General features: G+C 37.5%; 1 protein-coding gene across 4 annotated transcripts in view; it reads right to left on the bottom strand.

The window, feature by feature from the left end:
- The window catches only part of lyst (lysosomal trafficking regulator), a 180182-nt gene that overhangs the window by 44955 nt on the left and 107345 nt on the right, over positions 1–27882 (bottom strand). For 3 of the 4 annotated variants that reach the window (XM_041252875.1, XM_041252877.1, XM_041252876.1), the window contains 14 exons: positions 24713–24886; positions 23931–24080; positions 19539–19676; positions 19146–19344; positions 18926–19054; positions 14630–15296; positions 12851–13031; positions 11811–11980; positions 11078–11308; positions 8920–9086; positions 7450–7602; positions 1757–1948; positions 959–1137; positions 315–524 (listed from right to left, as the gene is read on the bottom strand). In XM_041252875.1, coding sequence (XP_041108809.1) covers positions 315–524; positions 959–1137; positions 1757–1948; positions 7450–7602; positions 8920–9086; positions 11078–11308; positions 11811–11980; positions 12851–13031; positions 14630–15296; positions 18926–19054; positions 19146–19344; positions 19539–19676; positions 23931–24080; positions 24713–24886 — 2940 coding nt within the window. Of the gene's footprint in view, positions 1–314; positions 525–958; positions 1138–1756; positions 1949–6625; positions 6788–7449; positions 7603–8919; positions 9087–11077; positions 11309–11810; positions 11981–12850; positions 13032–14629; positions 15297–18925; positions 19055–19145; positions 19345–19538; positions 19677–23930; positions 24081–24712; positions 24887–27882 lie in introns of all 4 variants that reach the window. The other variant, XM_041252878.1, reaches the window with a different exon arrangement.

Below are 27882 nucleotides of genomic sequence, written 5' to 3'. Positions count from 1 at the left end.
GGTGCAGTGCCCTTAAAACTTTCAATATTTTGTTTTTTTTATATATTAAAAAAGTTGTTAAGCTTATGAGCATATTCAAAAAGGTCACCGTGGAATATTTATAAAACTGCATTTTGAAAACTTTAATTGGCTTTTACAGAGCTTGAAGAAACATATACCCTTCTGAAAGCCACACACTTGGCTAAAAGACATTTGTTAATGTAGTTGGCTTGTGCTTACACCTTCTCAGTATAAAACAAAACATCAATTCTTTATCTGTGGTGGTGATGTGAACCTACACTGGAACTGTATATCTATTTGTTATTAGTACCTACCTCCAGGCCAGGGCTCAGACATTCACGAAGGACCTCAGAATGGCTTGGTTCATAGACTATTTCCAAGGCCTGCTTTCTTTCTTCTAGGGGACGGGCCGGGCACAGGATGTGAACCAGGAGCCGCCCGATCTGCACGCGGAATGTGTCTTTGCAAGACCAGAGAATCCGCTTCCACTGCTGCCTCGGGGTTCCACCTCTGCCCGAGCTGCCCTGTATCGAAACACAGCTGTTCAGTAGAAACTTAACCATTTTTTAACATGTCACTGACGAATTAAACCTCCACCCAGACCCTCTAGTAAGTATTTAATGTTATCAATTAAACCTGGAGTGGAATTATGATTCCCAACAAATACAACTTCTTACTATAAAATAAAACAAAAGTAAAAGCTAAGACTTACAGACCAGCTGCAGTCTCCCTTGAATCCCATTACAACAACAATAGTAGTAGTTGTTATTACACCGATTGAGATGTAATGTGATAAATATCCAGCAGGTGGCACTGATGTATATACTTATTAAGGTCTATTTCGTGGATTAAAAGTACATCGGCAAGAAGTAGTGCGGCCATTGGGTGGGTTTCATTAATAAAAAGTGATTTAAATAACTAAAATAACTGTCCACATTGTTGTATGAGCGACACTCACAAGTCCTATTTTGATCCCCTCCATCATTAGTTTCAAGATTTCCTTCTGCAAAGTGGTCTTGCTGCTTGTGGGCTGTGGATTCCCGTTCTCTTCAGGCTGCTCAAACTGTTGTGCTGAAGACCTCGGGTGAATGGGAGACTCAGGGATATTCAGCAAATCAAAGAAGTCTTGGCTGGCATCTGAAAACAATGGGACCACATTATTAAAGGTGATGAAATGGTTCTACCCGAAGGTACTGGGTATATGTTTGTGAGACGATACACAAGGCTGAAAAACAAAAGGTTCAATGTAAACTCCAGTCTTGGACAAAACATGGCTCTGCAGTTACCGATGTACAGCATAGAGAGAATGTTCATATGTCTTGTATAATTGTTCTGACTACATATCATAAAGTGGCATCTTTAAAAAAGATCAATAACTTTAGTAAACAATTTTACAATATCTATTTTAATGTCGACTGGTGCTGCAGTGGCTTTCTTTATTGACACAGTAAACAGTAAAAGCAGAAAAAAGAAAAAAAGTTTAAATGGAGACGGAATAGGGGCCCCCCGAGTGGACGGCTTTGGGGGGGAAGCACATGTTTTTCTTTGCCCCTCCCGAGTCAGCGCAGGGGTTGTAGCAATGTGCTGAGTCTAAATAATAATTGGACATTACTAAATTGGGGAGAACACAATAAAAATAATTGGCGAACACTAAATAAAAAAAAAAGATAAATAAATACAAAAATGGAGTTGGAACAAGGTTCAATAGAACAATATTAGCAGTTCTCTATATAGGAATTCCTGCAACGCCTGTTACCCAGATAGATGAGCCGGTTGACGGACAGGACGGTCAGTCTCTGAAGCCGCTGTACATACTCCGTCTCACTGGCTCGGATCGGGTTCTCCTGGCTCATCCTCCTCTGCATCATCACGGTCAGCTCGTCACTCGCCACTGACCTCATTTTCATCAGCAATGTATCTGACTGGGCCAGGGAGAATCTGCGGGGACCTGCACACACAACAGCACAAAAACTCTTGTAAGCAATATGGCCAGACAGCAGTTAGAGATAAGGGGTCAAGTCCATTAAATTCACCTTGGTTTAAATACTGAAGTAAACCAATTAACATTTCTTGACTTACCCTGCCATGTAAAAAAACAGAATTAATTAGGATCTCATGTTGATAATGTGCATCTAAAAAAAGAGCTTACAATACATTTATTTTCTTACTTACATTTTTGTTTGCCAATGTCTATTGTATTAAAATCAGTTATTTAAAAATTAGAACTGAATGTAGATAGTTGTGATGGATTTTTACTGATAAACAACTTTAAAGATGTAAAGTACAACTCCTATTTATGAAGGTCTTGTCTGCTGATAACCCTATATTGCTTTCAACTTTCTTTTTGTTATTTTAGTGTGTTATTCCCCTATAACCCCATAATGCGGTTCATGACTCCTCTGGAAAAAGTATAGTTGCAGGAGAGTAACAAATCAATGTTCAGGGATTATTATAGGTGTCTCTTCATTTTTTATATTTAGTGATTAGTGAAAATAATAAAACAAAAATGTGTCATTGTTAGAAATGTTAAATTCTGTTTCATTTAGTATTTGGAGTTTAACATATTAAGGGTTGTTGTAACCTATCCTCATGCTGGTTTCACTGATCCCTATTAGCTAGGGATACTTAATGTAAACTTAAGAAACGCAGTCCACAATTAGTGCGAATCAGGGTCTGTGAGAAAAATTATCCAATGGAGTGTTGTTTCTTTTAATGATATACAACATTTAAGTGCATATCGAAACTACTTTAGACACATTTCCTTACACTGTACAAACACTACTGTATAAACACTAAAGTTGACACTATATTTGGAATGTTTAAACGTTTACGAAAACTTTGAAATGTTTTACACTTAAGAACATTCATGATGTAAACTAACATTCAAATACATTTTTCAATGAAATAATAAAAAATAAAAGAAATCAAATTATGGTATTTTCTATTTAAAAAAAAAAAAAAAAAGTTATTTTAATCAGGCACAGCCCCAGAAATCTTTCACATGGTATGCAAAGCTGAACCACACCGACATCCCATCTCATGCCGATAACAACTCTGCATAAACATGCTGTAAATTTTTTCAGCCAATCAGGGTACTGCATTTTTGTCATGTCCCATTTCATTTCAAGTTTCATTTCACATTAGAAAACTGCAATCAAATTGCATCCCTGTTTCCCTTTCTAAAAATAAATAAACACAGCATGCTGCCATCGATTCAGAACAGCAACTACACTGACAGCCAAATAGTCCAGAACAACAATAAAATATATAAATAAACCTATATGAAATACAGACTTAAACAAGGGGGAAAAACTAGCTCACAGACGTGCTATACTGGTTCCATTTCTAATCATTACTTTCACAATCACTAAGCATGGCGTATAAACAGACGCTTTTTTATCTTACACATTGCAACTTGTCACAAAACAGGCAGTTAAAAAAAGAAATCATTAATAATAATAATAATAATAATAATAATAATAATAATAAATAATAATAATAATAATAACACCACAAATTGGCAATTGTGCTTCATGATTAGGAAATATGTTATTCATTTTAGTGTAAGACACTGATAAAATTTCAATACACATGAAGCTTGTATAAATGTGCACTTACCCTGTTCAATCCTGGAAGAGCAGCAGAATTCAGATAATGCAATGCTGCCAGTATATTTCTGGTGCTTAAAACTCCACCAGCGTTAGTGCCAGAAACAGAAAGTTTGGTGTTTTTACTGATATTTTACATCTGACATTCTGTGTCATCAGAAGAAAGATTTTCACTCTTTTTAAGGCTTCAACCAAAACTTCTGCTTCCCTTTGCTCATTACTACCACTAAATCTAAACAGTACAATCTCATTAGCTTAAAATGTCTTTTTTTGCTTCAACCGATTGCATGAGATTAAATGCGTCGTCCACACCTGTGAAGCCAAATTTTTGCAAACCAATGGTACACACAGCGTGTACAGCTGCGGGAGCCAATGATTTAAAGGTACTCAGGATATAGTATGTTAGGTCTCCTGCACACGTATTGTTGAGGTGAAGTAGTTTACATGCTTTTACTGAAATACTGCTTTGGTTCAGTTTTAATTCTGTGAGCCCAGCTATAGATTACGAATAGCATTTCAACTCTGAAGATCATCGAAATGTGGGATTAAATGTAATTAGTTGGATAACAATGTTTTTCATAACATTAACTGGTATTGGAAATCAAGCTGATTAACAAGTAGTTTATTCAAAACCCAGACCTCTCAAACTGGGTTTAAACACACTGATTTCATTTCTAACTGTTTCTATTTTGTAATTGGTTCTAGTAGAATACAGCAACTGGCTAATACATGATCTCCAGTAAGTCTCTGTTTTAAAGCTGCGATGTTCCACAATGCTGTTCTACTATGAAACAAACCCATTGTTTGGTGTCTATTAACTACATCGTCTGTAGTTTAGCCTTCTCTGCACTTTTTTCAGAAGATGTCATTGACAGTTCAACCCAGACGTTGGCATCAATTATTATGCAAATTCTAACGACAATTATCAAGTTAAAATGCTTAAACAAACAAAAAAAAAAACTTCATTTAAACAAATCCCAATGTTTTAAGACACATTTGATAAATACATTGGCATTTAAATGTAACACTCTCCAATTTTCATATTCCTGCTGTCACTAGCCTTTGTCTTGTTTTGTGTAATATCTGAGAAGTTTCCAGTGTAACCATAACGATAAATTAAGAAAAAAATAAATAAATCAACCCCACTGCCCAAAGGATAAACAAAAAAAAAAAACAAGGTCTATTCACATGGAAATAATTCAATCTCTCATTTTTTTAAAAAATTGCTGTTGGTTACAATTTATGAATTACGTGGCCCAGTTTGTGCAGCAGTCCCTTCCAGTGTGCCGGAGCTGCAGAGATGCATTTCATTTTTTGCTGTTATATTTTAATCAAAACTTTACATGACTTTGCATAGCCACTTAGATTTGCATTATCTTCAGTGAATACAACTTTATTGTCATTTTTCCAAACAGTGCGTTAGAGGTAGCCTACCCTTTCCTGCAAAGGAACTTTCAACAGCAACAACTCCAGTTGATCATTTTATTTTGCATCTCCATACTTGAATATGTATATCTTTCATACATGTAAGAATATTTATTATTAAATTGACTTACTGCCAATATCACAACCAAGATGTGTAGAATTTCTTTTTCATACGTGTATAGGCCTAATCAATCTACACACCACGTCGCAACCAAAAATGCATCACATACTGGAGTGCTCAGAGAAGCGTTTTGCCCACGTGGATTCACTTACACTTATGCAGTACACTACTGAAGCCCTCCTATTTCACGGCCGTGAAAAACTTGTCATGGACCATGAAATTCATTCTTCACTGAAAACTGTCTATTTTGTGCACCTCACTTAAATCCAATTAAGTTATGTGTATTGGTCCAGGTTCCTAATGTGATTATAAGCTTGTTTCAATTTCGGAAAGAAAACTGATCAGGATTTATTGACTGACACAACAGCATCCAATAACCACTCTGGGCTCTTCTCACTGATTGGTAGACCAGTGTCTAAAATTAATTTAAAAAATCTACAATAATTACTGCAGCAATAATTTTGCGTTCTACTAAAACCTGCAATGTTTCATTGGATCACATACATTGAGCTACAATACATAGACTGAGACAGCAATCAAAAAGGTAAATAGGTATATAAAAAAAAAAAAAAAAAAAAACTTTCTGAAACAGCGGCACGAGACAATGTTGTAATGTTAAATATTATTAATTTCGCTCAAGACAGATGACTACAGTTGGGACCAATTTAAAACAAAACAATATGTATAAAATACATTAACAAAGCAGGTTACTCAATCTCTGCATCATCATCATCCTGTATTTGTTCATAGACGCATATTCTCAGCAACTTTTAGAAACAACAACACAGATTACGTTTTTGACAGTAAGTTAATATATACAAGACAGTTTAATTTAATGGAATATTTGATTTCATTAAAATATTATCTATTTGTTATTGTGGGGAACCAACGAATAAATCATTTGATTATTATCGTTGTCATTACAAGCCTAACACACAGTGTGAACCATTACATTAGCCAACCCATGTGTCCATTTGACTTTTGTGTCGTATAATTTGTGTTTTTGAAGTTGTGGATCAGAATCTTTATTTTTTTCATATTTGTTTTTGTTATGCTGTTACCAAACATAGGGGACACTACACTATTAACTGATAAATTTACTCTTGAATAAAAGTGTGATTTATTTATCTGAATATCTTAAAACTAGATAGTAGTAAGATTTAGCTTTTTTTTGTTTCACCCAGTCTACTGTTAAAAACCCAATACAGCTTGCTGGCCAGTAGCAGAAACCAGTTAGAAGTCATCAACTGGAAATGTCCCAGACTGTGTTAGTCAACAAGAGAGGCATCATAGTAGAAAGCAGTCAGATTATTAAATTAGGAGGCAGACACTAGAAATTCTTCAACCAGGCAATTCAGAGTAGTTTGCATGCACCAGTTCTAACCAAGTCGAACGCAATGGAAAAACATTTCTTATGCCGGAAATGTTTTATCCCCATTCGGGCTTGTCGGCACGGGTGGCGTTACTGCACCTGCTTTTGTTGGAAATACATAAGCAGAGGATCCTGTGGGGGGTGGAATGGGAGACTCCTGGATTAACAGACTGAAGGATGGGGGCATCGGAATCTGGCCGTAGGAACAGAAATGCTGTCTGGGGAGACGTGGCATAATGGACTCTTTCATGGCAATTGAACCTTAGTTTCAGACAAGCACAAAATAATAAAACAACAACAGTGAATATCTTGTATTAGTGTGGTGAAAGGTCTTCTCTGAAGAGGAGAATGTACCACGTTAAACTGCTAGAAAAAGGAAAGAAAATCAAAATATTCCATGTACAACGGTTATCTTCATAACACCATCTTTGGCACCAATTAGCTACTCCAGAACCATGCTGATCCATCTTACAAAAACACAAGCGCACACAGTTTTTAAGAAAATGTAAAGAACAGTTTGCTCTAAAGCTGTAGAAGTCACATTTTCAGCAATTTGCACAGTGTACAACACTGAGCATGTTTTTTTTTTCTTTTGTCAGCATAGAAGACCAGAATAATTAAAACAGCAGCAACCTTGGGCAATGCCATTTTGAATTTATCTGAGGTTGCTGATATTAAAAGTGGCTACATTAGCGTAGAAAAATAAAATATGTCAACTACTGCCAAGTGTAGACCGGTCCCAACTGATATTTAAAATAATTTTGTTCTTATAAAAATAAATAAATAAATAATGAAGTAAAATGTATTAAGATTTTGTTACTAATATTTAATAATGCACTGTATCCTTTTAAAAGGATATGCACTATACTGTATTGGTTTAACATTCTGTGGAAGGCTGGTTTATTGTGTGGTTCAATACTCACCAGGAATACTCTTCCGCTTCTGGTAGATTGCATGGTGCTGGGGAGCGGGCAAGTGGATAGAACTAGTCAGTTTCTGAGGATCCTGATTGGCTGTAGTTTCGATGAACTCAATGGCCGACTGGAGAACCCGAAATTGCAATGTAACGGCCATTTCTGAAAAAGCACAAGAAAGAGAGGGGAAGCCTACTGGAAAAATGTTTCTTAAACTTGCATACTTGTATACTAGATTATAGATAATGGAATGAAGAGCAATTAAACCTTTTAGAAAGATAACAAAAACAAAATGTCCCTGAACTCTTGTGTTTTAATTAGACTTTCTTGTTTGCACATTTTCTTTAAAATAAAAAGGATCCACTGCATTTTATACCCAAAAAAGGCAAAAATTCTACTCTATAGAAATTAGTGAGTCTCAATGCTTTTCTCTAGTACAAAGGTGCACAACCAAACTTATCACGGGCCGCATATCCAGAAAACTAGCCTAACCTAATGTGTATAGTGGGCCACACATTACTAAAGAATAACCAGAGTTTAACCATTAGCTGTAACATACATAGGCATATTATATATATATATATATATATATATATATATATATATATATATATATATATATATATATATATATATACACACACACACACACACACACACATATATATGCATGTTTCCTTAGAATTACTGTTAATTGTATTTCGTACTGCACGATACACATCACAAACAAAAATATACAAAACAATTAAAAACAAAGCATTAATATCGTACTGTTACCATATACACACGCATTGCACAACAAAGCAAATTAAATATCTACTTGCTGAAACAGTTTTTATTTTAGCCGAGGACTTGTTCAGTTGTAGCAGGTAGCAATGTAGCAGAAGGCACAGGGCAGTGACGTCACCTCCTTAGCAACAAGCCTCCTACGTTGGCAATAGGTTCTTTCAATGCAGCGGGTTTAGTGGGAGACAAGCTGATGAAAAGCAATTACCCTCCGCATTACGAATTAAAATGGTGTACTGCTTTTTATGCAAAAAATTAGAAAAACCAAGTCAAACAGTTTAAAAAAATATGTACGATATTCATAAGCAAAATGGAATTAATATGCTGTGCCGCAGTCAGACGATAAACGAGCCGCGAGTTGCGTGTCCCTGCTCTAGTGGTATTATCTACATTTCTTTTTAAACACATTTCCAGATGAAGTTTGATTAAATGGTAGAACCCATGAATAAGTAGGTCAGTATGATTCTGCCACTTGTGTTCTCTGGATATGTCTAAACCACATGACACAACTGAGAGGTGGAGCATATACAAGACAACGCAAACAGTGAGCGAATGAAGAAAATTACAAAGATTGGCCAAAGGTTCCTAATATACCTAAATAAATAAAACCTATTTGTAAGTGAAATTATGAAATTATGTGACAGTAGTGTTAGTAGGTCTGACAGCTCAGCTCACTCAAGACCCCTATCATACCTTGTGTGCGCTTGTTCTCGCTGATCTGCAGATACCCCAGCAGGGTGATGAGGTCCTCAATGATGGAGAAGTACTGAGACCCCGAGGAGCTGCAGGAGTGAATGGCGACAGCCACCAACAGCTGCTGAATGTCACACACCAGGAGCTTGTAGTCATTCAGCAGGATCCTGCAAGCAAATCAAGACAGTGTAAGTCTGGTAGCATTGTAACCGCTTTCTACATGTACTTATACACATACAAATTTGTTTCAAAATGGCAAGTAGTCCTTGGGAAAAATCCAAACACCGTGGTGGTCCTACATTGAAAAAGGTTGGGAACCACTGCCTTAGAATGTTTGTAACCGCATAACAAAAACAAATCAAATAACTTAAAACAAACAAACAAACAAACATACATACATTTAAAAAGCCTTTTAATATGCAAAGATCAAGTAATTATGAATTTACTGTGTGAGGTTGAGACCCCCCCCACTGTAATACTGAACTGCCTGTTATTGTGATTATTGCTGTTAATGTTATTCTACTGGTGACAGAGCCATGGTTTATTATGTATTGTGCATGTTGTTCATTAAAGTGTACTTGATATATGATGGTGTACTGCTGTATTTAGATTAAGGTGCATCCCTTAACGATGTTGGTGTAGCTATACATGTGGAACAAGGGTTTTGTTATAGCCATATGTTTGGTAATCTTCCAACAGAAGGAGTAATGCTAATTTTCTGGTAATAGTTAAGTTTTTTGAATAACTAATCCTCTTAGGAGTAGGCGGGGCTAGGAATAATAAAATGCTGTGCCTTTCTTTAGGAAACGAAACTATTAGGTCAGTTGGGAGCTTGTCTGAAAATGTCAGGCGCTGCATGTGCAACAAGTTAGCCTGTGAGCATCAGTTGTCATTTGCAATTTGAGTGAAGTATCCAGTGCAAAATAAATACTTATACCTGTGACCACTACCAAGTTTAAAGACCTCCGTGTTCCTGAGTAAATAATGTAACTGTGAGGGGTAGCAAGCTCGGACCATCACAACGTTACACTGTGCATGCTGAACTAACTTGAGTTTCAACAGTCAAAAAAAATTAAAATAGTTCAATTAAAATAACATAATTCAAATAAAAAACAAACATGTGCTGCATTGCTTTGTTAAAATAGCAAATTGCTGATTTCGTCTCGGGCTCCATTACCCAAACAGTCCATAACGTCTGATAAGTGGAGGCTCTTATTGCTTATATATATATATATATATATATATATATATATATATATATATATATATATATACTACATGTGTAGTAAAGAAAGACCCCTTTTAGACAGTCCTAAAGTATCAATTTGATTGCTCTTAACTGTCTAAGGTAAGTTACAACCCCCCCCTTTTTTGATAAAATTAGAATTTCATGATACAAGTCTTTCCCTGTATTCCTGTGTTTTTGATTGTGATGGCAATGCTGGTCTCCCTAATCACGCAAGTATACTGTGCTAAGATCACAACTGCATGAGACTTTTGGGAGTGCTCTGTGTGTGATTATTCATTACCAAGCACATGTTAAATGTAGGAATAGTGAGAGAATCCCCTAGAACAGTGGTTTTCAACCCCGGTCCTAGGGACCCGTGTCTTCTCGTTTTCATTCCAATTGAGCTGTCAATTACTTAACTAAGCCCTTAATTGAACTAATAATTAGTTTAAATTAGACCTTTAATTGTTCTGAGCTCCTAAAAAAAGGTGACGATTTAAAGTTATTTAGAACATTTTATAATTACGTTGAAATCTCTAGCTGCTGAAGAGCTGAAAACAATTAAAAATGCCTAATTAAGCTAATTATTAGTTCAATTAAGGGTTTAGTTAAGTAATTGAGAGCTCAGTTGGAATAAAAAACAGAAGACACAGAGGTCCCCGAGAAACAGGATTGAAAACCACTGCCCTAGAATAAGCCGTTCAACATTCACTTCCTGTGTTACAGGTAATAGGACTCCACATTAGTTATACAGTTGTGTTCTATGCAGCCCCTAAACTACAGTACTGTAAATGAGCTCAGGTGGGGAGAGATAAACAAGTACTTACATCAAATGTATATAGTTGTGCTATGATAAATGGTCTTTATCCGAATTTAAAATTGGAATATCATTAAAGGATTTGTAAGAATGTTGGCATTTGCACAACTTACCCATTCTCCAGTCCATTCAGCGCTGCTAAGGTGTTAAAAATCACATAGAGCAGGCCGTTGTCAAGCAAGATATCAGCCACTTTGGGACAGGCGTTGAAGAGTTGCAGCAGGATGCAGAGTGTATTGTGGACCAACGTGTTCTCGTACAGAGAGTTCTCGATCAGCCCCAATATGGGAATAATGCATCTTTTCCTGAAGGGGTCAATCCTCTCCATGTCTTCCAAGTCAAGGCTAGTTTTTAAAAAATAAATACAAAACAAAGATATCTAACTCACTGACAGTAACAACAAATAGTCCCAGTTCTAATTCTGTCGTTGCACTTGTAGCCCAAGCCAGATTCAATTTCAGTGGAAAGACTGGTTTATTACCCATTTAAATCCTCTTTCACAGTAAGTGCCCAGTATAAAGGCTTTGGATATTTTAAGTAGAAGGCACAACTTAACATTTTATTTTATTTTTTTCAATAGCTTACCAACCATGCACTTTAAATTATGTCTCAATGAATAGGACCTGCTTTCAGAACAAAGTAAGACACCAAACCCTTACTGCAGTATACTGGAGGACTTCCCAACACTATATATGACAATTTCTATGCTTCAGGGGTGACAGAAAGCTCACAGTTTAAAATGTTTTACCAGGATAAACCTGAGATGATGCCATTCTGTTTACAAAGCTTCCTGTTAACAGACATCAACACAACAGCACCGCCCCCCACTCCCCCTAAAGCACTTACTCTTCATCCAGCCCCACCGGCCTGCCAAACAGCATCTCCAGGAAGCACTCCAGCAGGCCCTGGTTCCCCTGGTGAAGATAGAGCTGATTGGCCAGAAGAGAAAAGCCATGGTTCTTGAGAAACTTCTCCTTTTGCTCTTTGAGGGCCCGGTTAAAATAGGCATCCAGCAACTGGGGGAAAAAAGAGAGACAGTATTATAATAAGCATGGAAAAAGCAGAAATATCTCTGTGCAGGTACTCTGCATGTCCTGTTATTAGCTGTATAATGGATTTAAGTGCAACAAAGATGACTCCTCACCACTACAAACCAAACGGGGTGGTTAAATCCTTTGAGTCATACAGTATATAGTATATAGATATATGAACTACTATATATATATATATATATATATATGATACTATATATATATATATATATATATATATATATATATATATATATATATATATATGCATGGTGTTCATTTATAGGGGTTACAATGTACTTTCAGATCTTCTCTATGGCTCCTCTGTAGCAACGATAAAATAAAATGCCCAACCAAGTTTATTATTATTTGACAGCATACAAAGAAAAGTAGTAAAAGACTGCCCAAACACCTGTATCTAAAGTGTTATACTCAACAAACACAGTATTCTTGACTTTTTTTTTTTTTTTTCACTATCCCTGTTCATTAAAAAAATCATAAAACAAAACAGAAAGCGGTCTAACTGATCTAAACCATTCTGGATCTTAATAGAATAACATGTATAAACCCCAGCTTTTGTGAACCTCATTACAATTAATTTTTGTAGTAATATTAACAAATGTGTCAATCAATCATCTGTGTGGGAAAACACCAGGCTAATTAATAAAATTAAGATGTGACAGGGTTTCAATCATTAGAACTTACAACGTATGTAATTAACACATAATCCCCTGCAAAAGATAAAAATATTAGGAAAATTAACATTTTTCTGCTGTAGTGTGATATGCATGCCCTACAGGGAAGAATAAATGAACAGCCATAAAGTGTACATGGCTCAGAGCTGTTTGATCTCACCTTCATTACCCCCTGTTGTATGAGAGGGGATGGGTGGTTGACAAGGACTATCAGTGCTTCAGGCTGAATTAGCTTGTCCATCACATCTTCCAGCATCACGTCTGGCAGGATGAGGAGCACACCTCGCAGCAGATCATACAGACCACAGCAAATCAGCACCAAGCAGTCTTCAATCGGGGATCTGAAACACCAATGCACATGCTGCATTATGGAAGCTTCCGCTATAGTCAGTTACAAAATACAGGATCAGCAGCTTTATGCCCCCTGTTCAAGAATGGTGCTCAAGGCTTAGTTGGTGGAATCAATCATGTTGTCTAATGTCTGTACTTGACATCATAATAGAAACACTAGCAATTAGCACTTGATTGTAAATGGCCAGATAGTCATATGACTGATTCATCTGTTATGCAAATAACATCCACATGTACTCCAATGTATAAAAACAGCATTACCTGGGTTGCAAGTCAGTTTCAGTCACAACAGGCAAGACAGACAGACTTTAATAAACTGCTGAAAGTAGGCACTTGGTTGGAAGGGGCATATAACTGAATACATTCCTTAACAAGGAATAGTCAGTAGAATCAATGCTGTCCTGGCTACCCATGATGACCCTACTCCCTATTCATGTACTTTGGCTAATGTTCTCCATTTGTTATCTTATATGTGCTTGTTTTAAGCATATTCTATGGAAATATCATAACCAGAATTACAAAAGGTTAGAGGAATATTTTCCACAGTATTTTCAAACTTAGCTCCCCAGATGTTTATCAGATGCTTTACATTGTGATGTTTATCAGATGCTTTACATTGTGGATGTAACTGAGTTTAAATCATAAGAAATGCTTGGTTTGCTAACATTTCTTTGTGTGAAACAATGCTTTTTTTTACCCAAGAAGTCATACTCAAGTCGCACACCTATAGTATGTCTGAGAAAAGGTGTGCAAGATAAGGTTTTAGGGAGAACATTCCCTTTATTTTTTTTACTGTTTACTGGAAGTGGTTCTGATCAATTGCTAGGATAGCACCTCATACTGTTATTTCAGTATTTACTTTCAGTTCTTCTATTGGCCTTGTTTCATGGTAGTGATAAATCATGAATAAATTACACAGTTGTTTTTTTGGTTGGATTAGACATGGGATTGAGGCAACATAATGACATTGGTTGTATTTGTTCTGAAAGCATATTACAAATCTTCATGACACGGTTACCCACATATTATAAAAGTCTGCTTTAATACAAAAGCAATATGAAAAGCATTCTGCAGCAAACAAACCAAACCTGGTTTTCCAACTCCACAAATGGAACTGTGTCAATCTGAGGCTGGTTTTTATACTGAGAGTTGATATGACCAATGCAGCTCACTACCCATAAATAATACAGCTTTACGGCACGTGTTTAAGATTCCTACCCTAACAAAAGTTTATACTGAGGTCTATGCATGTTTCCTGAACTCGAGTGAAGGTAATGTGGTAATTTTTTTTTTATTGGTACGGATATTGAGAATAGAGCAAACTGAACGAGGTAATTAATGGGTATGCCTTTTGAAAACGATTGTTCCTTGCCATAATTAACAGCAACCAGAAAAACATAAGATATTTTACATCAACTTCAATCCTTTTGTAACTGATTTATTTGGATTAATTTTGATTTTATTGAGGAATCAATGCTTATGAACCTATGCGCTTCAACTAGAAACACAGGCAAGCCATAAAAGCACTCTTCTCAACACACATCAAATACACCATTCAACAAAGACAAACAAATAGCACTAAACCTACCTGTTGTCGGTGGAGTCTGGTTTACTAAAGGTGCGGTCATAGGCAGCCGAGAATGCGTAGCTCTCCCAGTCTTCAGGCAGCATGCCCCGGTCAGAGAGGCTGGGCCAGCGTGCAATGGCCAAAGAGCCGTTCTGTGCTGGGAATGCCAGGCCCAGGCTGGCGAAGTTACTCTGACTCCTCTGTAAGGAATGGATCCCTTTCAGGCTGTCTGGACGCCTGACACCCTCACCTCCTGGAGACTCAAACCTGTCCTCTGACTCTAGGCCGAGTGGGCTTCTCTCGCCACTCCCACCTGCCGTCTCAGTGTCTCCTTGGCTTGGGCAGCTTGCTGCCTCTGGAGAATTAACCAGGGCACTGTTTTGGCATGCGGGGAGCTCCACAGAGTAACAGATAGTTTGGGCGGAATCACAGCTACTGATGAGCAGGTCCTCCTTGGCCCACTTGAGGGTCTCAGTGCTCCCTTGCACAATGCTTCCATCACCCACGGTGGAGTCAAACTTGTTTTGGTTGACCTCGTGCAGCTCATTCAATCTCCTGTCCTGCTGGCGAGTAGGTGGTTGAGGTGAGGAGCTGGGAGTCTCTGGAAAGTTCTCAGGGTGCTGCTGCTGCTCGTATGCCACTGAAGGGCTGGACTCCTGCTCCGAGGTGCTAAGCACCATGTTTCCTCCTACAGCGGGTGAAATCGAACATAAAATCATTGTGCTCTTCTTCAAGGAAGTGGAATGGTAGTCCTTTTTATGCAACTGACTAACATGCATTAGACAACAGTAGCTGTTTAGACTAGTCTGATACACTTTAATGCAATTGACCCTAGGATCAGGGGAATGTGTTTATTGTTTTCTGGTGTGTTTGATGTCCCTGGTTCAAAACCAATTATCTTTGAATTAATTCTCTATGGAATATGACCATTCATAGCAAAAACAACTTCCAGGAATGAGCAGTTCAATTATTTTATTCCTGTCTAAAAATGTACACATTTCTGGGAGGTCTGTAGGCAAATTATTTACAAACAAAACAGATAATGTTACTCTCTATAACTTGTTCTAAAGAGTATCCTTAAAGATTTATCCAAGTTAGATAAATGGCTCTCTAGACTAGATATAGACTAAATATTTAAATGCATATCATTTAATTGAGAAAATAAAAACAAACTAACAGCTACCTAGCCTATATTTATTTAATCATTTTTTGTAGTCTCTATAAACTGCCCAGCATCTTCGCCACACCACTGCTAGTGTCAGCTGTTGTAAATACTGAAGTGCAGACTATGGGTCAAACCAATGTTTGTGTAGGGTGTGTTTTATTGTGTTTTTATTTTAATTTTTAAATCAACGTCAGACTTCTGAATGACTTTCCTTTTTTTCTGAATGACATTTTAAACTGTTTAAAAGGCAAAACCATAACAAAATAGAGAATAATAGTGTGTACATAGTATATACACGGAGCAAAAATAGGAATATGGGAAAAAAAAATACAGTTTGCCTCCACTGTGCCCTATGGGTTAGGTGCCTATGGTCTCAATCAAGTTACAGTTCAACAGGAGAAAGAAAAAAAAAAAACTCAAAATGTCACAAAAATTAAGTACTGGTACGTGCAAAAATATTTTACAGTTTACCATGATACAGTTTAATCTGGTTTATCTTTCTAATGTGCTCAATAACCCATTCATTACTTGTGACATTTCTCGTAATAATTATTGCATTTGCAGAGAAACTGACAGCTGAGGAACACCTGACCTTTAAAGCATTGACAGTATTACTCTTTCAACTTAGGCTCCTGCTATAGGGCATGTTAGAGCAAAATGATGGTAAAAAAAGACTTTAATACAAGGGTGGATCAAATTTCTTATGATGCTGTCCAACTTAAGAAAAGAGATTTTGCTAACCAGCAAATGGGCACGCTAATTTGTTATGTAATTACAGTCGATGCCTCTTTATTGGGACGCCTCGGTAGAAGGAAAAATATCCTGAATAAGTGGCTGTCCAAATTAAACAAGAGGTATTACAGACGACCTTAGTCACAGTTTTCCGTTTCTAAATTAAAAGAAAAAGAATGAAATTACATCACATTATGACTAAATGTTAAATACATAATTTTAAATACAAGTCAATTATTATTTTTTTATTCCTAAATAAAATGAATCGCTGTTTTTTTTTGTTTTTTTTTCTACAAATCACATCTTATCACATGATGAGGCACTGTGATGTTGACACGCCAACTTTCTTTGCAACAACAGCCAGAGACCCCACAGGAGACTCCCAGCGTCTCAAGAGTTCAACGTGGTTTAAGCAATTTATGCGAGTAACAGCATAATCATGTACTTACTGAACTCTGCTACGCAAACATGTCTTGCTCTGAAAAGTGATCTCCATTCATCATTTGAAAATACTGTATCACAGTTTAACAAAGTGACGTACCAATTGAATGACATAAATAGCACTGGGACGAACCATCTCCCAGAGTATCCCAATTACTATTATTATTATTATTATTATTATTATTATTATTATTATTATTATTATGGGAGAAATAATAAAAAACAGAATATCCTCAAAGTATGAAAGCAGACGCTAGCGAACACAATAAAATGCTTAATTATAAAAGGTATATGTTTTGTTTAATGGTTATTCTACACAAATCATTCATAACATATAACTGCAGTATCAATTTATCAATCAACCGGTTTCCTTACACTGTGGTTTAAAGGGATTATGAAACAAAGCTATCTGTGTATGTGTTATGTGTTCCTCTGTAAACATTTTATGTGTTATTACAGTATTTTTAGCAACCAGCTTGAACTGAAGACCAGATCACCATTCAGAAATACAGTAGTTCAATTCTAGTTTCATGTTTATCAAAAAAAACAGAATCCTTATCTTTCTCACTACTGGTAATAGAAATAAACAAAATATATCATATTTTAATTAAACATGTTAGCCTTACTCAGGTATACCAAACTCCTTAGCCAATTGCTAAGGCAGGATCCTGTTTGTGATCAGTCCTACTTGTCTCTAATTCACATGAAACGTGGAGGAGAAGTAGGTTCAAGGAATACTTTGTTGAAAGTAGTCGAATTAAGCCCTGGTCACACCTGGAACGATAATGATTTTTAAAAATCGTTCCTGTTCAAATGAATGGAGGTGGTCACACCACAACGACCACTGGTCACCACAACCATAACGATCATTGTAAATGATAACAATAGATGATAACAATAGCTACCATTTCGATCACTTTCAGAGAGTAATGTTCTAAAATATATATATATATATATATATATATATCCCTAATTTAAAATTGGGGGGGGTGTACCCCCCACATACACCCCCATAATCCCCCCCCCCCCCACACACACACAATTATCAAAATATCAGGCAATTGTGTTGTTTAAAATAAAAACATGTGGCTTTTAAAAATGGAGACATTTCTTTCTTTGTGAGCTTTGTCTGGTTTGCTGGTTATAGGCAAAGACAGTGTGAGTTAAAGGCATCATTATGCATTGATATTATTGAGCATTATCGTATACACATGATTAAAAATTACAACTACTGCTATCCCATCATATCAAACTTTTTTTTGGTTTGGGGGGGGGGTGGTGGTGGTGGGAACTGTAAACGCAGCAACACTCAGTGGTACTGTGCATCTGACAACACAATCCCTGGAACAATGAACAGCAAACAAAAAGATAACTGCGATCGCCCAGTTCTGTATTTTGACGTTTCTGCTGTGGGGGAGGGGGGCTAGCGGTAAATTGTGTACGTTTCAAACTGAAATCTTACTTTAGGGATTTCCATTCGGTAATAAAAAAATACCATTAATTAAAAGGCTCAAAACTATAGATTGTGCACGTCCTTTGTTAGTAGCTGACAGTCTGTTTTTCATTCAACAGTTTCCTTCAGTTTTCATGCCAGAGTTTGTAGAGTCGGTATTTGGTTTGGTATTTAGCCGAATCCCAAAAACTTGGATTCGGTGCATCCCTAGTTTGTACTAAAAAGTTGACTGGCATTTGCTGTACAATATATCACAGCCCTTTTTCATTCTGGTGTGACCACTCCATAAACAATTTTAAATGGTGTTAATATATTGCAACAAGTAATGTATGCCATTATAGTTGCGCTTATTTGTAAAGTTTGTAGATGTCTTTGTTTTTCATTCTGATTATCAGTGCTGGAAGTCCACTATGACTGTTTCTCATTGAATATACGAACAGTAGACGAGTCTCTGCTAGCCCTGACAAGAGGACACTGCGAATCCATAAGAGGTCCTACCACTCAAACAAATACGTTACGGTTATACCTTTTGAAGGAGCTTCTGTGAAGCCGGATGGGGACAGTGACAAGTCAGTGCTGCCTCCTGACTTCCCCCCACTGCTCGAGTGTCTCAAGTACATGATCGACTGCACTTTTTCCTGATACAGGTTACCATCTGGAAAATAAAACAAGAGCAACGTCAATGGATTCTTTATTTGACTTAAAATACAACTAACAGAGCGGGAGGGGGGCAGTTTCTGACTTACCAATATGCAGGGAGAAGTAGAAGCTGGTGGGCGTGTGGCAGACGTAGGTATTAGTGGGTGGGTGCACTGCCAGCAGGAAGTTGTAGATGAGTCTGAGCAGCTCCAGATCAGGCGGAGATCCAAGGACCTCTTGAAAGATCTTGACAAACGAGCGACACACATCTCGTGGGATGGACGTCAAGTGCTCATCACGGTGCTCCTGAGGAGTGAGATTTTCAAATAATTACATTCAGGAAAAGAGAATGAGTGTATCCTCACAGAAGTTAAAGATAATTCACAACTATCTAAATAAATAATACTTAAGAACAATGAATTGAAGTTAGAGTTCATTTAAGAAAGAAAGTAATACAATGAATCACTGATATTGGGATAATTACAATAAAGCAGTGGTACCTGTAGCACTTGACAGGTGAGCAGGAAGCGATGGACCACCTGAGCCTTGAGAAACTGCTTAACGTTGAACATCTGCTGGGGGTGGTTAACCCTGATCATGATCTCCAGGGCTGCCAGCAGGGTTTCCCAAACGCCACACTAATAGAGACGAGAGACACATAAACCAAGACACTGGCACAGCTGCATTCTTAAGAAACATAAGAACATAAGAAAGTTTACAAACGAGAGGAGGCCATTCGGCCCATCTTGCTCGTTTGGTTGTTAGTAGCTTATTGATCCCAAAATCTCATCAAGCAGCTTCTTGAAGGATCCCAGGGTGTCAGCTTCAACAACATTACTGGGGAGTTGATTCCAGACCCTCACAATTCTCTGTGTAAAAAAGTGTCTCCTATTTTCTGTTCTGAATGCCCCTTTTTCTAAACTCCATTTGTGACCCCTGGTCCTTGTTTCTTTTTTCAGGCTGAAAAAGTCCCTTGGGTCGACACTGTCAATACCTTTTAGAATTTTGAATGCTTGAATTAGGTCGCCACGTAGTCTTCTTTGTTCAAGACTGAACAGATTCAATTTTTTTAGCCTGTCTGCATATGACATGCCTTTTAAGCCCGGAATAATTCTGGTCGCTCTTCTTTGCACTCTTTCTAGAGCAGCAATATCTTTTTTATAGCGAGGTGACCAGAACTGCACACAATATTCAAGATGAGGTCTTACAAGTGCATTGTACAGTTTTAACATTACTTCCCTTGATTTAAATTCAACACTTTTCACAATGTATCCGAGTATCTTGTTAGCCTTTTTTATAGCTTCCCCACATTGCCTAGATGAAGACATTTCTGAGTCAACAAAAACTCCTAGGTCTTTTTCATAGATTCCTTCTCCAATTTCAATATCTCCCATATGATATTTATAATGTACATTTTTATTTCCTGCGTGCAGTACCTTACACTTTTCTCTATTAAATGTCATTTGCCATGTGTCTGCCCAGTTCTGAATCTTGTCTAGATCATTTTGAATGACCTTTGCTGCTGCAACAGTGTTTGCCACTCCTCCTACTTTTGTGTCGTCTGCAAATTTAACAAGTTTGCTTACTATACCAGAATCTAAATCATTAATGTAGATTAGGAATAGCAGAGGACCTAATACTGATCCCTGTGGTACACCGCTGATTACCACACTCCATTCTGAGGTTTTTCCTCTAATCAGTACTTTCTGTTTTCTACATGTTAACCACTCCCTAATCCATGTACATGTTTTTCCTTGAATCCCAACTGCGTTCAGTTTGAGAATTAATCTTTTGTGCGGGACTTTGTCAAAAGCTTTCTGGAAATCTAAATAAACCATGTCATATGCTTTGCAATTATCCATTATCGATGTTGCATCCTCAAAAAAATCAAGCAAGTTAGTTAGGCACGATCTCCCTTTCCTAAAACCATGTTGACTGTCTCCCAGTACCCTGTTACCATATAGGTAATTTTCCATTTTGGCTCTTATTATAGTTTCCATAAGTTTGCATACAATAGAAGTCAGGCTTACTGGTCTGTAGTTACCTGGTTCAGTTTTGTTTCCCTTTTTGTGGATCGGTATTACGTTTGCAATTTTCCAGTCTGTCGGTACCACCCCTGTGTCAAGAGACTGCTGCATGATCTTGGTTAGCGGTTTGTAAATTACTTCTTTCATTTCTTTGAGTACTACTGGGAGGATCTCATCCGGCCCAGGGGATTTGTTTATTTTAAGAGCTCCTAGTCCCTTTAACACTTCTGCCTCAGTTATGCTAAAGTTATTTAAAACTGGATAGGAACTGGATGACATGTGGGGCATGTTGTCAGTATCTTCCTTTGTAAAAACTTCATTTAAGATTTTAAAGATCGATATATATATATATATATATATATATATATATATATATATAATATATATATATATATATATATATATATATATATAACACCACACACACACACACACACACACACACACACACAGTGCCTTGAAAAAGTATTCAGACCCGTCAACTCAATATTTGATGGAAGCACCTTTAGCAGCAATTACAGCCACAAGTCTATTTGGGTAAGTCGCTAACTTTGCATACTGGCTTGGTGAATTTTGTGCCCATTCTTGGCAGATTTGCTCAAGTTGCTTGGGGAACGCTTATGGGCAGCAGTTTCTTAATTCTTAATAGGATTCAAGTCCTGCCACTTGACTGGGCCACTCAAGGACTTCACTTTCTTATTCTTAAGCCAATCCAGTATAGCTTTGACCTTGTGCTTTGGATCATTGTCCTGCTGAAAGGTGAATTTTCACCCCAGTTTTAAGTCTTTAGCAGACAAACAGGTTTTCCTCTAGTATTTGCCTGTACTTTGCTCCATCCATTTTTCCTTCAATCATAACAAGCTTTCCAGTCCCTGCTGATGAGAAGCATCCCCATAACATGATGCTGCCACCACCATGCCTGACTGTAGGGATGGTGTTGACTGGGAGATGTGTTGTGTTGGGTCTGTGCCAAACGTAATGCTTGGCATTTAGACCAAAAAGTTCCAATTTGGTCTCGCCTGACCACAATACCTTTTGCCACATTTTTGCAGGATCACTCAGGTGCTTTGTTGCAAACTCCATGCAGGCTTTAAGATGGCTTGTTTTTAGTAATGGCTTCCTTCTTGCCACCCTTCCACACAGGCTACTTTTGTGAAGTGTACTGGATATTACTGACCTATGCACATTTTCTCCCATCTCAGCCACTGAACTCTGTAGCTCTTTCAAAGTTGTCGTTGGCCTCACAGTGGCATCCCTCACCAGTTTCCTCCTTGCCCGGCTGCTCAGTTTGGTCTTCATGGTTGAGTCTTTGCTTGAAATTCACTACCTGACCAAGGAACCTCATAGAGACAGGTGTTTTTATTCTGAAATCCTGAGAACCACTAATATTGCACACAGACAGAGGCCATTCAAATAATTGTGTGTCTCGTTAAGGTCATTTTATGCACCTAAATTAATTTAGGTTTGCCACAGCAAAGGGTTTGAATACTTATGCAATCATGAAACCTTTCCATTTTTATTTCATATTAATTATCTATTTACTTATTTCTTTTTGTTTTTGCTTTGAATGTGTGGAGTAGGTTGTGTATATAACACATATTAATTCCTACTTCAAAGTGTCACGACTGCAAGCTTTAAAGCAACAAAATGTGAAAACTGAAGGTCCGAATACTTTTGCAAGGCACTGTATACACACACGCGCGCACACAGTCAGCTCCACATAACTGCATGGGCATGCATGCATAGGTCTATAGGTGTGTGCACATGTACATATGACTCGTTTTGATCAGATTCCTAACTTTACTTTTCACTTAGATTTTATTATACACAACTTAAAATACTGAACAAGTTCAGAAAAATAAACCAACTTGAAATATGTTATGTACTCAATACAAACACTATTCTCTGGCAACGCAAGATATGAAATGTAAAATAATGTACAGTATATAACAGCCTGCATAAACTGGGGTGTACAGTACCCTACTATAGATCTTGTGACTACAATGCAGAAAAAAATTTTTTGATGGAAGTATGCACAGTATTCAGCTGATTGAGCTGATAAACAACCATAAAAAGTGGTCACAAGACTGACAACCATTTGCCTCCATGAAGGCTCGTAGTGTGCTGAGGCTCGAGAGTTTTGCAGAGTTGCTTTGTCATTTTCTGTGTCTTTCTTGCCAGCTTTTCCCGCTGTCACGCCTTTGCTGTGTTATGTCACTGCTATTTCTGAAACACTCGCATATTCTTTTTTTTCTGAAATTTGTTTGCATTCTGCAATTATCCAAATTAAAATACAATGTACAATGGACTTTGGGACTGCATAGCTTCATGCAATTAATTATGCATTTAGCCGATATGCATTTAACCATTTAATATCATATTTGGTGTGTTTTGTATAAATCTATATTGCCGTTTCTTCCTAGATCATCATTTACAGCATAGGGCTTACTAACTAACTATTTTTTGCTGCTTCTGACAAGACTCCTAAGAGTTTGATTTCTGAAGTGGCTTTTGAAATTGGTGAATGTATCTATAATTTATGTCCTCTCTGGTAACTGTGAAGTAGTATAAGGAAAACCTACATTACATGAATAAATAAATACATACATACATACATACATACATACATACATTTACATAAAATACAGCTGCACACCCCTATTGGTCATTTTTCAAAACCACTTCACTTCAGCAATCTTTTCAGAAGCAGAGCCAGAGGTTGAAAATGGACATGCTGGAACAGTACAAATGCAAAGTAATGACCTATGCAGAAACAACAACAGAGAATCCAGCAGCACCACCATAATAGAATATTGTGAAAATGTAGCTATAGTACAAAGTAGCTCTTTAAAATTCCTTGCTCACCTGTGCTTTAGCCCAGATCTTCCAATCCAACAGCACTTCTGACAAGAGCTTCACATCCTGGACCACAGCGTTGGACTCGGGGTCCAGCTTGAACCGACCGTCTTCACTCAGACTCAGGATCTGGCCACTGCAGCAGCCATCCAGCAGGGTCTATGAAATCCATAAAATCCATAACGTTTTATGATCAGAACTTTTTAGCAATAGAATGTCAAGACCTTATAGAGCTGGTGAAAATGAAGTATAAGATTGCTGAAGCAGGGTAGGATTGTGTGATAACATTTTGATGAACACTGGTGCAAAATCAAGGCAGTTATCGTGTTCTCCATGTAGTGTTACAAACACATGGTCATGATCAGTACATAAGGGTCCCCATAAGGGACCCTAAGAAGTGACATAGGGCAAAAAACTATAATTTACAAATCCACTACAAGCAATTTGATTTGAAAATCTTTTTTTTTTTTTTTTTTTGGTCAGGTCAACAATTACCTTTTGTTATGTCACCTACTATTGCATTTATAGATTAAGGGGACGATTTTCAAAGCTCTACTACATTTTTTGAAAAGGTACTCTAGTTACTACAACCCATGCAAACACAGTTAATTAAATCAAATAGTTAAAGGATATTTCTGGTATTTGACCAATTAAACTGATCACAATGTTATGGACTTGTTATATACTCTACACAGTGTTTACTGTGTTTACAATGTTACTGGTCATAGTAACCTACATTTAAAAATCAAGACAAAACAAAAACAAATCCCACATCAGCAAACGTGACATACCTTCAATATATGGAATCCTACAATGCACTTGGATTTAATGAGAACCTGATGGATCATGGAGTAGCCATTACAGCTTTCCATTTCTTGAACCCGGTTCTGGTTGTATTTAGCCAAGGACAACACAACCTGGAGGGCCAAGGCCTGGGTCTTCTCACAGTCACTCAGCTCCACTGCCTGTAGGAGTAGACACAGCTCAAGTAACACACACAATGAATCTAAAACTACAGTAGTGTTGATGTAAGATACAGAGTACTGCAGAGTGACATACAGTACAGTAATCTGTCACGTGACTGTTGTTTAAATGTAAAAAGTTGGATAAATGAATTCTGTTTTAAATGCCATTATACACAGTTTTAACAATTACTATATTCACACAATTATTGTTTTGAGATTCAGCTCTTATTAGGGAGCTCCCCTAAACCCATTGTTTAGAAAGATACAGGGAATCAATGCTTGTGACAGGGAAGCCGTCTGCAGTGTGGGTGTGTGCATTTGCTGCTGAGTGACAGGCAGAGGTTGATGTTGCCACTCCCTGCAGGCAAACAGGATTTATTTACAAATCAACACACTGAACAGCTCACGTGACACTACCAGCAATGGCAGCGTACAGAGTACATACAAACACAGTATGAAAACGTTGGTGGGATCTACAATCTCTGAACTAATCTTCTTTGTTCAAGAAGAAACTAACGTTGCTGAAGAGGTTGATCATGGAGGATAAACGGCTAGAGCGGATACGTGACGGGTGGATACGCAACGGATTATTATACTTACATTGTACTTTCACTTTGCAGGGCTTCAATTTCATTTTTGTGTGCTGGGGGGATTTCCCCCCTATGTTGCAGCCAATAGGTGGGGGGGATTCCAAAATTTTAGGGGGAGAACGGCTAAAGAAAAGAAATTTTGCATATAAATTTATATATATATAAAAACTATATATATATATATATATAATATATATTATACACAGTACCTTGAAAAAGTATTTGCCCCGTCTGATTTTCTGCATTTTTCTGACACTGAATGTTATCAGATCTTCAACCAACATCTAATATTAGATAAAAAGGGCCCCAGAGTGAACAAATAACACAAAATTTTGACACTTATTTCATTTAATCATTAAAGAAAGTTATGCAACATCCAATGCCCCTGTGTGAAAAAGTAATCCGAAGTAAACCCTTAGACTCAACAACTGGTTACGTAACCTTTAGCAGCAATAACTGCAACCAAACGCTTCCTGTAGTTACTGATCAATCTCTCACAGCACCATGGAGGAATTTTGGCCCACTCCTTCATGCAGAACTGCTTCAACTCAGTGAAATTTGTGGTTTGTCGAGCACAAACTGTTTGTTTTAGGTCCTGCCACAACACCTCAATGGGGTTTAGGTCTGGACTTTGACCATGGCCATTCCAAAACTCAAAATTTCTTGATCTTCAACCATTCTGATGTAGACTTGCTTGTGTGTTTCGGATCATTGTCTTGCTGCAAGACCCAGCTGCGCTTCAGCTTCAGCTTGGACAGATAGCCTGACATTCACTGTAGAGTTCTCTGATAGAGCAAAATTAATGGTTCCTTCAAATGATGGCAAATCGTCCAGGTCTTGATGCAGCAAAGCATCCCCAAATCATGACACTACCACCACCATGCTTGACCACTGGTATGAAATTCTTACTGTGGAATGCAGGGTTTGGTTTTCACAGACATAACGGGGCCCATGTTGGCCAAAAAGTTCCACTTTTGACTCATCTGTCCTTATCACTATTGTTCCAGAACTCCTGAGGATCATCCAGGTGCTTTTTGGTAAACTGGAGACGTGCACTCACGTTCTTCTTCGTTAGCTGTGGTTTCCGCCTACTCTGCCATGAATCCCATTTTTCCCAATGTCTTTCTGATGGTGGAGTCATGTAACACTGACTTAGCCGAAGCGAGAGAGGCCTGCAGATCCCTGGATGTTGTTCTAGGGTTCTTTGTGACTTCCTGTACGATTTTACACCTTGTTCTTGAAGAGATTTTGGCAGGACGGACACTCCTGGGAAGATTTACTACTGTCCCAAACGTTCTACATTTGGACTTTATTGCTCTGACTGTGGTTTGGTGGAACCCCAGAGCCTTAGAAATGGATTTGTAACACTTTCCAGACTGATAGGCATCAACACTTTGGTGTCATTTTTTCTCTCAGACTCCCTCTATATACTACTACAATCCACAAAAATATCTGACCAAATTCAACGTGAAAAATGTGCAAAAATGCAGAAAATCAGACAGGGGACAAATACTTTTTCGGCACTGTATGTGTGTGTGTGTGTGTGTGTGTGTGTGTGTGTGTGTGTGTGTGTGTATGTGTGTATGTATGTATGTATATATATATATATATATATATATATATATATATATATATATATATATATATATATATATATATATATAAAACTGCATCATCATTCACATAGGTGTTGATAAATAGTCTGCTTTCAGGAGACCTAACAACTGTTCATCACTGTGAGACAGAGCAGTCTCCATTGCCTGATGTGAAGTGTTTGCATGCAGCAGAAGAAAAAGGTACTTTTCTTTTAAATTGGTGCTCTACTTTTTTTTTTTTTTTTAAACTCTTTTTTTGCCTTATTTCTGCCTGTTTTTCACTGTTTTCATTTACATGTTTAACTACGGGATAGCTTGTACTGCATGCACGTAACATGTCAAATGAAAGGCCAAATAATTTCCTTTCATAATCCGTAAGTTGCAACAGGATCAGGCATACACTGGGTGGGGGAGCTGAACTTCTAGCTTTCCAAAGATACCGACCCTGATACACGGCGATCGTAGTTCCGGCTAGGAGTACCTCATACATACACACTGAATACGTCTTTGGAAAACCCAGAGTCTGTACTTTTAAACAAGCCAGCGTAGGTGGCTTTTACAGTGCCTGTGTAATATGCGCGTAACTTTTGTTGCGCTTGTGCCCCAAAATGAATTGGGCTGAGTTTTAAGAGGTAAAGCGAAAGTTACCGCTTGCAAAACAACACTTAGATAGACTTAATATCATCTTTTTTTTTTTTAAAACTGTTTACTTACTGCAGTGAACTGAGTTTCTATACCTTAAAGACAGCTGCCGAGAATCACGTACTAGAAAATAAAGTCTTGCGGCACTTAAAATATCCAGCACTACTTT

The sequence above is a fragment of the Polyodon spathula genome, chromosome 6 (genome assembly GCF_017654505.1).
Source record: "Polyodon spathula isolate WHYD16114869_AA chromosome 6, ASM1765450v1, whole genome shotgun sequence".
Taxonomy (NCBI): domain Eukaryota; kingdom Metazoa; phylum Chordata; class Actinopteri; order Acipenseriformes; family Polyodontidae; genus Polyodon; species Polyodon spathula.
The sequence above is the reverse complement of the archived record's forward strand: the minus strand, read 5'-3'. Positions and strand labels throughout refer to the sequence as shown.